Raw genomic sequence first — 13,760 nt, 5'->3', positions numbered from 1 at the left:
GGATTCATAATATTAGATGTGGTTGGGAACATCTTTTAAATCATTAATCCAAACGAATCTTTTAAAAAGAGCATTTCATTAATACTAGTTCACTATTTTATTCATCTGTTTTATTATTATTCATATCTTATACTTATACACTGTTGCCCATAAAGTTGGAATCATTTTGTTTTCAGACACAATCCTCTGTTTATTCCTATTCAAATGCATCAGTAATCACTTTTGACCAGGTGCAATGATTCCATTATGTGTCCCAATACCCAGGTGAAATGAAATAAATCACAATCATTTCATGGAAAGAGGTAAAAAATATTTTATTCCAACTTTGAGAGCAACAGTGTATATACTTATATTGTTGAGTATTTCACTCCATTTTATTTCTGTGTGATTTTTAATTGTTTGATTTCATTCAGACAATTCTGAAATGTTTAAATCTTGACTCAACCAAGTAAAACACCTTCTAACTTTTTTCAAACTGTTTTGAAAAGTGCTGTACTGTCCATAAAGTTATTATTACTATCATTATTATAATCTGACATTTATAGCTTTACTGTATAGGTATCAGAGTTTGTAGTGAGAGGGGCAAGGGCAAGTTAAACACATAAACAAACTCTTAATCTTGGAAGCTACCCTCTATAGTGTAGGAGTATACATTCATGCACTTACACTGCTTCTGTCCTATATTAAAACTGTAAACAACCCTTTCTTGAGTGTTACATAAAGAGCAGCAGTGCACTCGCTAAAATAACTACATCTGCATGCATCAGTGTGGACAGTGTATGCGTGTTATTTACCCGGAGGAACGAGTCAAGAGCTCCGTTCTCCATGAACTCTGTGATGATCATTGTAGGCCTGCTCTTGGTGACCACGCCCTCCAGCCTGATGATGTTTGGTTGGTCAAACTGGCCCATGATTGACGCCTCGGACAGGAAGTCCCTCCTCTGCCTCTCAGAGTAGCCCACCTTCAGGGTTTTGATGGCCACAGGAATTTCTTTTTTCCCAACAGGCTTCAGGCGGCCTTTGTACACCTCCCCAAACTCCCCTGAGGAAGGAGAAAACATTAAGGGGCTTGAAATTAAAACATTCTGTCTTAACAGCAAAATTAAAATGGTACCATGTTCATCTAAGGCTCTTCAGAAAACAGGAAGTGACTCAGCAGGTAAAACAAGAGCTTTGCTGGGTATGGTGTTTGTTAATGTTCCCCTTGAATTAAGAACCCTTCAATAAATTATCTCATAATGAAGGGGCTAATAAATAATTACCTTTTAATCATATTTTATGGTGTAAAATGGGTCAGCTGTGAAATCAGATGTGCTGAAGTTCATACCATTTGGGTACCTTTTATAATTAACCATCTCCTATCAATCAAACAAGAAAGAGCGTACTGTTCTTTGCATTTGGGCAGTGTTGTGAGGAGCGAGGCGTGTTAAACACATAAACACACTCTCAGTCCTGAGAGCTGCCCTCTGCACCCTCAGTCTCATACTGATGGCCTCTGAGCAGCTCTGTAGGTGCAGACTGAGGTCAAGGGCTTCACTCAGGGGCACATTAACGGTTTTCGCAGACTGAACGAACAACAAAAATTGAATCCACTCAAGAACCCCTCTCAGGAATGACAGAGGGCTATGTAGCAGAGGTGGCAAATGAGATAAAAGGGATGGTGCCATTATTATTTCTATGGCTTTGCACACCTCACCACATCTCAACTCACTGTCATCTCTTGTTTTTAACAAAGGCAGCCTGTTGTCCTTGTGGATAAAGGAAGAGACTGTACAGAAGCACAAGGTTCATAGGTTCAATCCCTGCCCGCAGTTTAATTTGTCTTGCAGGCTAAAGCAATTTCTTACTGTTTATTTGCTTTGTAGCATCAATTTTATTGAACTGAGGTCACTGTGTTCACATGGGATGCCAGTTTATTTCCTAACTAGGTAGGCTAATTAGCATTAGATATCCAACCAGAAGTAAGACTTTGGTCATAATATTTCATTAAAATGAGATAATTACATTTTTTAAAAAAAGGTAAAATTTCAAGCAGCAGAGGCCAAGGCTGTTTGTCCCCAGAATTAGCCATACACTAAATATGACTTAATCTACAATTTCAGTATTGCAAATGGTTTTTCTTTAGACCCACGCTTACTGGAGAAAATATAGTTATTCCGAACAGGCACACTGGATGGCACAGTGAAAAGCCGGATGTCATAAAGAGGGGGGGGAGATGCAATATCATTTAGATATGGGAATAACGGTGCACATTTTCCGGCAGCCTCTCCTGGAAGACGTTCACAGTGGTGCACTCGGTTGTCTTTACAGGGAAAATGAAAGAAAATGAAAAGAAAAACTGTGTCAAGAATGAAAAAAGAAAGTTTGACGGAGATGTTCAAACCCTGGCGCCTTTCTCACCTCCGCACAGCTGGCCAATCACAGCGTCAAGTAGTAGTGAATTTCAGGTTGTCAGTTTCAGAAAGCTACTGAAATGGTTGGACACCCACTAATCTGTTGTCGGAAACGCATGGTTACAGGTGGTTTGTGGAGCTATTTGATCTGACAAGCACTTCTGATGGCTCCTTTAATAATTCTGTTTTCACAGGTAGTAGTCCTCTGTATGGGTGTGCTACTCTTCATGTGTATAACTGGTGTTGTGCCCCTCAAACTGATATTTTTGTCCATATTTGAATATCATTCAAAATTGTATTTACTATAAGAACAGTAATTGAGTAACTGTAGCTTCTGTCTGCTCAGTTGATGTGCACTTGGAAAGTTTTGCAAAACTTTAAAATCAAAAGCTAAAAGAGGTTAAAGTACATTGTTCATGTGCCTCTCGTTACTGCTTCTTTTATGAATTATGATCTATGAATTGGTTTGTTATGACTGGCTGCAATGTTAAGAATAAGAACTGTATTAACATCAATGAAACTATTCAATGTAGAGAAAACCTCCTTTCTATGGAGACACGTATGTCTTTTGTCAAAATAAATGCAACCATATGCTGCTTGGGGACATGAAAATTGAATATCACTTCAAAATAAAAGTCCTCATCTCAGAGATAAAAATCGGCGTGTGAATAATGGATGAGTAATGGGAATTGGATGACAGGTTGTGTCGTCCTGTCTCACTGTGATCTCTGCTCCACATCTCACTGCTCATTAAAAACTATCTACTGTCAGTGCTGTAAACTTGCAGGAGGAGAGGATGATGGAGGGCAAAATAGGGAGAGGATGAGGGAAGGAAGGAGAGATACAAGGTGCAGAAGTGAAAGAGTGAAGAATGGAAATGAGACAAGATGATATATCACTTCCTGTCTTTCTAAAATAGAGGTGGTCAAGGAGAGGACGGAGCATTAGACAAAATATTCACTGGCTTTGCTCTGATATCTTGTCTTAAATCTACAGTAATATATTAATTAAATTAACTGGCCTGTCAGGTGAGATACTATTGCTCATTTCTATTGTAACTTCAAGTGTTACACGACTTATCTTCAGCCAAAAGTGCTTTTTATGAAGGACGTTTCTTACACTGGGAGTGATAGTAATAAGGAAGGAAGAAAAGAGAGAGGTGTTATCACAGAGGGAGAGGAAGACAGTAAGGTGAGATATTTTTATTATCTCCTTAGGGTGCTTTCTTCTTTTATCTCCCCTCCTCAATCTGTTGTTCTGCTTTCCCCCCCTCGGTTGTTTGTTTTAGCATTTCTCTATGCGCAAACAAACTCTGAAACTCCAGAGGGGCTGAATCACAGAGAGAGATGAAGATAGCGGAAATAATCAAGGAAAGACAAAAAGAAAAACAGGATGATAAAGTCAGAGACGGGGGAAAAAGAGAAAAAGCCTTTTCACTTTCTATGGCAGCAGAATGGGAAAGATTCAACCCTTAAAGAGCTCAAAGTCCGGCCACATCTCATATCACCCAGACTCATATTCCCCCCCCCATCGTCTTCATCCCTCCTCTGTCACCTCTGGCTGAGGTGAGAAACCTTCCCCTGAGAGAAATAAAGCGAGAAACGGAGGGATTATGAAAAGCCTCTCAGAGTGCCTCAACAGACCAAAGCCCAGAGCACACACTTGCAGCGGTGAAGGTCTGAATCTGGTTCATGACCTTTTTCACCCACAGCTCCACGGCCATTTGGGTTTGATTGGTTTTGGCTCAAAGAAAACAAGTTGTGTTATCAGGGGTATAACATCTGACGTAAAAACATTCCCCATCTAATGCGAGCCGAGGTAGAGGACAAACATCACCAACCTTAAATCTTAAAATTGTATTACTTAGGTAACAAGGATGTTGATGATAGCTGGGTGTATTCCTGATATCATGTTGTGCTGTCACTGGATGTACGTTATGAACATAGTTGTGACCTTGTGTGTTGAGTTTAAATGTGTCCCTTTTTTTTCTTAGGGATGGATATCGTCAAGATTTTAATGGTGGAACTACTCCCACCGATCGTGCTTATCAACCCGATACTTTAACGAGCAGTTATGTTAACTCGGTGTGTGGACTCCAGGCTCCCAACACACCTGGGGCAACGGCAGATGAACTACGAGCTAGGCGGTCGAAAACTGTGTATTTCTCTATTTGTGCGTGATAAACTTTTGCTAGATGTTTCAACAGATTGTTCATGTTTTCGCTCTCACATGCAAAAGACTTGTTGAACTTGTGTCAACGAGTGTAATCACAGATTTAAATGTTCAGCTCTCTCTGCCATTGTCACAAATAGCAGGGTTTCTGTGTGTGTGTGTGTGTGTGTGTGTGTGTGTGTGTGTGTGTGTGTGTGTGTGTGCTGCAGCGCGAAAGAGAGAGCTGCCATTTCCCCTCACACACACAGGCTCTGAGAGGGAGATCTCTTCTGGTAATACTGAAAATGCATCATAGATGAAAGTCTTAATCAGAAACGGAGTGGGTGAGACAAAATGTGCAGGATAACTTTAAGCTTGTCAGAGCTTATCAATACTACAGTCTTTAATAATTTATAACTGGGGTACCCACCCATAATTTATATCATATGTTGTATGTATTTTATTATATTTTTATGGACAATAAAGTTAGTGCTCAGAGATCAGGGGTAAAATAAGGCACTTAGCAACTGTGAAGTTTTTGTTTCTGTTTCCATTTTTTTTTTTTTCTTTTTCCATCCAACAGCTGCAATGTAAAACCTCTACACACACACCCTAATATTTCAGAGGGAGCTCTGGGACTCCATTTCACATCCAACATTTGCCAAACATCACACAGCATTTTTACAGTGAGAGCTCAGATAGCCAAAGAGAATGCATGAGGACAGTTTTAATTTATTCCTGTGAAAGTTCTCAGCATGAATAAAACATCTCCCCTGACTTCAAAGGAAAAAAATAAAGCAAAATAATAAATTGGCATTGCATGTTTCCAGATCTTTCTCATTGACACAAAAGTTTGTCAGTTGAAGAAATTGATTAATTTACTGTAGAGTATCTGCTGTTTGAGGAAACAGTTGCTCTCATTAAGGAAACCAAGGTTTACTTTTCTAATGTTCCCCTTTGAAGCAGTTTATAGTAGATATCTGCAATGTCTGTGACTTTTTTCTCTTACTCTTCAACCAAAGCGATTTTCATTTGAGACATTTGTTGAGTTTTTTAAAGGTTATTGAAACAACACGAGAGAAGAGGGGTAATCCAGAGGGTTTAGGAAACTAAGTCTATAAAAATCTCTACCTGATCCGATGACTTCCTCTATTTTGACACAGGAGGGGTCAATTTCCTTGGCAAACTCCCGCACAGCCTCGTTGGGATCCTCGTAGGTGAAGGGGTCGATGTAGATCTTGACCCCTGGTGAACTGTGACCCTCAGACAGGGTGGGAAAGGTCACAGTGGGGGTGGGACCACTGAACATGTCAGGCCTCAGAGTCACCTCTGAAGAGAAGATGAGAAAAAGTTAAAATATAAAAACTGTTTAAAAGTATTGTGGATGTAAATGTGTATGAAGGTGGATTTTATTTAGTAGATGAAAAAGTGCAGCAGAAGTGACAGTGCTGGTCGTACCTCCTCCATTATTGTACTGCGGCAGCTTGTCACCGTAAACACTCTCCTTCAGCTGCCTTCTCCTACACACAAAAACAAAGATGGAGAGACTTTAGGGAAAAGTGGCAAGTAGACAGAAATTCTACACAAAAGTATGAAATGTTGTGAGGATAAAATGCTAATTGGTTGTCTTCTCTTCAGCCAGGCTGAGATAAAATAAACAGTTTTCCTGAATGTCACAAAAAGTGTGCTGAAGAGAAAAAGGAAAAGTCTGTCAGGAATTCATTAGTATTGGGTGACTTGTTACTGCTCTATGTTGTCATCTCTTGTTTCCTGCTTTCATCTTAGGATGGAACCAAAGAAATGCGCTCTGTAATATTTTAATATGTCAACTGATCTTCACAAAAGAAACCCTACACAGCAAACAGGAGAGACAGCTTGTCGCTTGCTATTTCTGGGAGGTCATGGGGTTACAGAAACTTCAGGTATTTCGGAGAGTGCAACTCTATTTTAAAACTATTCAATCAAATCAAAAAAAAGTTTTTTTTCCAAAATTGCACTTCCAAATCTGGTAATTACAAATTTTGTTATTAACAAAATACAGTAAATTCCCAACTGGCTGAAATATTTTGTCATGTATCATAACAAAGAGTCTTATTTAATGTGTACACATACAGTATGCAGCTGTTGGAGAAAAAGTAAATCTAGTAGTTTATTCTCAATAGATGAATTACTTTTTTTTTTTTTTTATAAAAAACATACACTCATATATTTCTAAAATAAACTGATTTTATCTCTGCATGTCTGTTGTTCACAGCTTTTACATTACATTAATTGGCAAAAGCTCAAAGTGAATTACAATAAGTGCATTCAATCTACATACTGAGCAAAAAAAGAGCTAAATTGGAAATGTATTTGTTTTGAACAAATGGCTAGCAATGGCTAAGTGCTAGCAAGGGTTGTTAAAATGTAATATGATTGGCGAAGCAACCACAGAGTCCTGAGTGATGAACACTGTCCCCTGCTAGAGCTTAGCTAAAAATGCATCATGTGATAGATGGTGAAAAGAGAAATCATGAGAAAATGCAAACATGCTGCTCAAAATGTACCAAACCCCCTCAAAATAATGTAAAAATAACAATAGATCGTACCGGAAAGTTTATTCTTGACTTTGGAAACAGTGGTTTTACACAATATACTCAACTCAAAGTTGACTTACTGGCTTTCAAATGCATCTCACAGTCTTCCTCAGCAGACGTAGTTCACATGACCAAAGGTAGAGGTGTGTAACCTGTTATCATTTTATCATATTATTTTGGGTAACATGATGAGACTCACTCTGCTGAGGAATACTATGAGATGAGACTGAAAGCCCTGGAAGAAAATAGCAAAATAGTAGTGATTTTTTTTTCTCATAAGAAGTGGTTCTGGTAGATGTTATGAGTGTTGAGTGTTTACACTGAATGTGATTTTTATCTGATACTTCGACAGCGATACATTCCCTGATTAAAAAATGAAAATAATGGCCCCTATTGAACCCTATAAATAAGTCAGTACATGTGTAGTGCCTTTCCTAAGGACACTTCGACTGGTATGCATGTGTGTAAGTGTGTAAATGTGTGTGTGTGTGTGTGTGTTACCTGGAACAGATGATGGCAATAGCTACCAATGAGACGATACACACTCCACCAACTAAAGAGCCTGCAATCAGGGAGAGCTGCTGTCCCAGCTCTGACTTGTACTCATCTGCAGAAACACACACACACACACAAACACACACAAAGTGAAAGGCACAGCATTATTTTCATATTTTTAAGCGCTCTCACATAAACACAACTGAGCATTTCTGGAAGGCAAAACATACACCTGGCAGTTTTTCTCTCTAACACATATAAAATATCATTTATGGCGGCTCATTTTACATGACTACAAGTACACACACATAAAGTAGGACACAATTTATTTACCTCACAGCCAGATTTTCACTCGCTCAACCTTTCACATTTCCTCTCCCACTCCTATACTTTCTTTCCTCTTCACCATAAAACCCCCACCCGCCCACACACACACACACACACACACTGCAGCTAACCATCACCCACTTACCATCGGTGAGTGTTTGGAAGAGCATCTCCTTGCTGTAGGCTCCGTAGCCGGCCACAGTGCGGGCCCTCACCTGGACCACGTACCCTGTCCCGGGCCTCAGTCCCTCCAGAACCACATTGGGCGTCTCAGTCTGGACCACTGAGCTGTTCAGGAGTGACGACTGGATCTGCGGGGAAAGCACAACCAGAGATGGATGTTTCGTAGTGATCCAAGACAGACTATAATACTGCTACTGTCCTCAGTCTTGGCTTTCAGCTGACACAAGATTAATCCGCCTAAACTTTCAGTCCAAACTGAGACATTTATTATTTTCAAACTGTGACACCACAGACACCCTGGCAGGACTGAGTAACTGCAACATCTTGAGTTAGAATGCAGCCACAGACCTTCTTCACACCATGACAGTCTCTATCTCTATTCTTTATCTTTTTCCATTTTTTTCTAACAGTAAAAAAAGAGCAGATTAAACCCCTTCAACTACATTTTGTTTCTGTGCTCCTCACACTTGAATGAGCTGTCTGTTTCTGTCTGTTCACGTCTATTCACACCTTAAAGGGTCACTTCACCTAAATAACTAAAAAAGACAGTTTCACATTTACCACTTGTGGTACATTGTCTAGGGAATCATATGGATATTGTTATATAATATTATAATATCATAATATATTGAGATATGTTCCTCCACCTCAATACAATTGAGTCAATCAATAAACACAATCTTTCCAAAAATATTCCCCCAGTTATTCTGAATAATCCACCTCACTACAAACAGCTCTTATTGGACCTACTTTCTACTCAAGGAAGGTCACGGTGGAAAGTGTTCACAGAGAGGTGAATCGATTATCCAGAGTGACCAAGTCATTGTTTTTGGGAAGACAAGTTGCTGTGAGTGTTTTTCAGGGTGTCAATTCCCATATCCCATATCAACTGCAGTGTCTGTAAATATAACTGTCCACCTTTATGCAGATGACACTCAGCTATATGTACTCTAACTAGCAGTCTGATTAACACTATAAACTGCCTCAATGAGATTCAGTGGATGTCCAGCTATTCCCTCCACTTTAAGGAGAGCAAATCTGCAGTCCATCATGTCCATCCACAATAAACTTGGCAGTCTATCAGTACGTGTTTGAAAACCCTATTGCTAAAAACCTAAGAGAGCTGTTTGACACTGACCTCAGCTTTGATGCTCAAGTTAAGAAAACTGTACAGACCTGCTTACTTCACTGAAGAAATATCAACAAAATGGAGTAGCTCAGGCTTTTATCTTTGAATGTCTGGACTACTCTGACCCCATTTACTCTTGCTTGAGCAAAATCCACTTTCCTATCTGCAGCTGGTTTGACTAATTCAGGGATAAATGATTGCATCACCCTATCTTAGCCTTTCCTCATTGGACGCCTGTTCATTTTAGAAATGTTTTTACTTGTAACACTCTAGACTAAACAGGGGCCTTGCCCAAAATTACATTTCTGAACTCCTCTTTCCGTATGAACCATATCGCAGTCTGAGGTTCTCTGGCCAGGATCTCCTGGCTGTTCCTAGATCAAGGTTGGTAACTAGAGGTGACAAAGCCTTCACTGTCAAAGCCCCCTGACTCGCCTACACAGTCTCAACCATCCTGTCAATTCTCAAAACACACTTGTACAGACAGACAATTTCATGTTAACACTCTTGTGTTGTCTATTGTGTTTCAATATTTTAGCCACATTTTAGTTATTTTAATATTTTGGTGTTCTTTGTTTTATGCAGCACTTTGTATCTCGAAACCATGGCACATAAAACAAAATATCTAGAGGGCAAAACAAAACCTACATTGAGTGATCAAATATTATATATTTATATATATATATTTTCAATTTTGAGATTTGGGTGAAATGACCCATGTAGAGTAACTTAAAACAAAAATAAAACCAATGTTTCACTGCCCTCTGAAGTTTGTTTCTCTCAAGTCTGTTGCACCACATCTTTTACCCAGCACTCCTCTGTTTTGCCTATTACCACACACAACGATGCCATGATGTACTGACATCACTGCAGCAATGTGACATATGAAGAAGTCACCAAAAACCTTTAAGTCGCTCTGTTGCCAGCCTAAAAGCATGACAGTAGATGGAATTCCACTTATGCTGTTCAAAAACTCAACAGCACATTCTCTTTGTCACAGCTTTTCCCAATCTCCAGTGTCTCCACCTGTGTGTGTGTGTGTGTGTGTGTGTGTGTGTGTGTGTGTGTGTGTGTGTGTGTGTGTGTGTGTGCGTGTGTGTCCTGCTTCACCTCCACACCTATCTTTTATCAGCTCAACAACCCTGCAGTACAAGCCTCCATGGTAGCCATCTACTATGCTTCAGTTATTGTCCTTGTTTCCTCGAGCCTGTACTAACTGTGTTTCCCTGTGTTCAGGATTCATCCCCTGCGCCCTCTCCTCCACTGCATCTCCTTGTCTGCCCACGCTACTTCAGCTTGCCAGCCAGTTTCCTCTCTCATCTGCCTGCCTGCCCTCAGCCTCAGCCTGCCAACCATCTCCATCACTGTAACCATTCTCCTTAATCCTCCGCTGAACCCACTTTACCCTCCCCGTCTTGTTGTCTGTGCGTTTGGGTCCAGAAACTAATGAAGCAGAACAGTCTTTGCAGAAATACTGTCCATTTTCCTCTGGTGATTTAATTGAAAGTACTTTTCATCAAAATACAGTAGTCTGCGTAAAAGCTTGTCAGAAACAACTTCTGTGGATTATCGATTACTGGGTCATTGTTTTTTAAAAGACATGGAGCCATTAAATTTTACAAATGTCATTTTCTTAGTGTCATGAGAAGCACAAGCACCGTAATACTCCCACTGTATTATTACAAAAGCTCATAATAAAAACTTCAGCACATAAAACCAACATATCTGTACTCCAAGACGCCATAGGGTTAAAAAACACAATGGTTTTTTTTTTTGTAATTTAAGTGAGCTGACCCTTTATCAAACCTCTTGTATCCCTCCTCTTTCCTCCTCCTTCTTGTTCTGTTTTCCACCTCTTTGACCCATTCATTCCCCCTCTCCCTGCAAATATGAGTGACAATGCAGTTAATTAGCTGTTGTCCGCAGAGACAGGTCTACCTGAGCATTTGCTGCTCTCTCCCAACAGTCCTCCTCCTGAGGTGGATTAGCCATCAGACCTATCAGGTCCATCTTATAAACCCTATAGGCTACAACCTTTTACCACTATCTTCCTCTGCCCTCCTTCTGTGCTTCCTGTCCCCCGTTCCTTTCAGATTAAAAAAAAAGGTTTCTACTGTGGAAAAAAACGGTTCAGAGAGAACGACAGACATGGTGTGATGATGGCATGAAAGGAGGGGGAGGGAATCATACTGTGTGGATGAAGGTGGGGGGGGGCAGAGGGGGTCGACGGCAGGGCTAAGAGGAGAGGAAGAGAGATGATGATGGTGATGAGGAGAGTTTAGGAGGGTGCGGGTGGTGAAGAAAGTGAGGGTTGGGGGAGGTTAGAGAGAGGGAGGGTTATCAGAGGAGGACATGCACATAACTGGAAAGGGGGTTCAAGATGACTGAGCTTTTATTGTGGTTACCACTCTTATACTTAGTAACAAACACCCATCACCCTCTTGTACATCTTCAACCCCTTTGTTGCTGCTTCTGGATATTATGACTTTTATTATATAAGATGCCTGTGTCATTTATTAGCGTCATTCCTGTGTACCTACAATAGCTTGATCTATTTAGCATCACTGAACCCTTTATTTTCTTCTAGTGTATTTTTCATACACTGTGCTATGACCAAAGACAAACTGCACTAATGCTACTGTGATAATAAAGACAAGACACATGGACGACTGCAGAGTCCGCAGTGCTAAAAGCTGCGAGTGAGGGGTTATATTTGGACGTGGCCACTGAAATGGGGGTATTGTGTCGGGGGTGGGGTCTGGATTTGGAGAGGTGTGTGGGGGGTTGGTTCTATGCTTGCCACAGTGAAGAGGTTAGGGGACAGCCCATCTGGGAAGGTCTGGTGGCCAGAGATAAGTAGTGGGGAAAAAATCCTGCCTCCCTGTGCCATATCAAATTTACTACATTAAAACCTCATTATCTATAGAGTGGTTAAGAGGGTAGGAGGAGGTAAGGGAGGGATGGAGGAGAAAATGGAGGGAAGGAAGGTGGACAAATGACAAAGTACCGGAAAAGGAGATACAGTACAGCTGTCTGGTAAGAAAAACCTGTCATCTCTCTCTGCAGGCTTATCAAACTGCTCCCTGAGGACTTCTTTCACTTGAAGCTATGAGCTAAAATTAGTCACTGTATGTGGCTGGCTTGTCTTCAGTGTAAAATACAGTATTTCTCCCTTCTTAAGATGCGTATCAAAGAAGACGAATGAAAAGAAGAAACAGAGAAAGAACAAACTGTCAGCTTTTGACTTGTGGTCTAAATTGGCTTCCATGTTAAATAATGTTAAAGCAAAGGCTGCAGCAAATAAGGCCGACTTACAGTAAAGTCGCTGCCCTGATTTTGACAAAGTAAGGGTTTTATCTGTGACTGTCAGACTGCAGCTACAGTACATCTCCCAGCGAGTGCAATACTTCTCATTCTGTCCTTGACTCACTCTAATTGCTCTCTCTGAGGCAGATTCTCAACTTTCTCTTTCTGCTTTCCCTGGAACTTCACTCTTACAAGAACCTTGGGAAACAAGGGGGCTGAACAGCACTCCCACCCCCAGGTGCCGCACCCCGCCTCATGAGGGACACTTGTATTGCTGTAAAATGTTACACCCCTGTCATCTCTAAAACCTTTTGCTTTTTTAAATGATTGTGCAGCCTTCCCTGATGGCTTCTTATTCGTGAAATATTTTGTCTGTACTCAACTGTTTTGGCAGGAAGGTTGGCTAACACTCAGCCTCTCTAGCATGAACACAATATTGTTTAAATGCAGTTTTCAACTAACATATATATATATATATATATATATATATATATATATATATATATATATAAAGTGTGGTATTGTCATGAGTGGTGACACTGCGATGCCAGTGCCAGTCATTATGACTGAAGCACATTTCCTGACTTTGCCATTTTCATATATTGTTTGGCGAACAAAAACGTCATCTGGTGCTCTAAAAAATGTGATTTACAATGTTGCAAATTCTCCAGTCTGGACTCCAGACAGTTTTGTTATATGATATATGTATCAAGAGGTTTGTTTAATGTTCCAATTCTGTGTTTTTGCTCAACAAATGTATAATTTTTATGTTCCAGCAGCTATTCCAGCTATTTCACTATGTATGATTCCACCAAACCCTCTCACCACAAAAACAAAACAGTTCATTTTCACTGCCTTCTAAAATGACTGTTTCGTATGAGCATTTTCTGATCTGCCACCTCCATTGCTGACTTCAGGTAAAGAGGGTCAATGGTTGAAAGAAGTGTTGACCAGTGTTGACTGGTAGCAGATGAGATCTGAACCATGGTTTCCAGTGACAAAGTGAGACACTTTGTATAGCCACCCTCCTGCCTGAAGTCCTACCTAAGAGGTTTTGCGGCAGGCAACCTTTGCTTCCAAGAGGAGACTCACTATTTGCATGACCACAAAAGGTTACCTGTCAGGAGAAGGTAAACAGGCCATTCAAGGCAATTCAGCAAATAAAAATGGTGCAGTTTTTCAGTTAATTTGAACTATAGT

At 40.3% G+C, this 13,760-nt stretch overlaps 1 protein-coding gene across 1 annotated transcript in view; it reads right to left on the bottom strand.

Moving 5' to 3' along the window:
* The window catches only part of LOC111645393 (ephrin type-B receptor 1-like), an 83,021-nt gene that overhangs the window by 13,583 nt on the left and 55,678 nt on the right, over nt 1–13,760 (bottom strand). Inside the window, exons 10-14 of the mRNA XM_023394605.2 lie at nt 8,088–8,253; nt 7,622–7,727; nt 6,003–6,064; nt 5,676–5,873; nt 795–1,042 (exon numbers count right to left, since the gene is read on the bottom strand). Of these exons, the coding sequence (XP_023250373.2) occupies nt 795–1,042; nt 5,676–5,873; nt 6,003–6,064; nt 7,622–7,727; nt 8,088–8,253 (780 nt within the window). The remainder of the gene's footprint in view (nt 1–794; nt 1,043–5,675; nt 5,874–6,002; nt 6,065–7,621; nt 7,728–8,087; nt 8,254–13,760) is intronic.

This window comes from Seriola lalandi, unplaced genomic scaffold (genome assembly GCF_002814215.2).
Source record: "Seriola lalandi dorsalis isolate HSWRI2012SDOR001 ecotype SW California unplaced genomic scaffold, Sedor1 jcf7180002054949, whole genome shotgun sequence".
Lineage (NCBI taxonomy): Eukaryota > Metazoa > Chordata > Actinopteri > Carangiformes > Carangidae > Seriola > Seriola lalandi.
The sequence above is the reverse complement of the archived record's forward strand: the minus strand, read 5'-3'. Positions and strand labels throughout refer to the sequence as shown.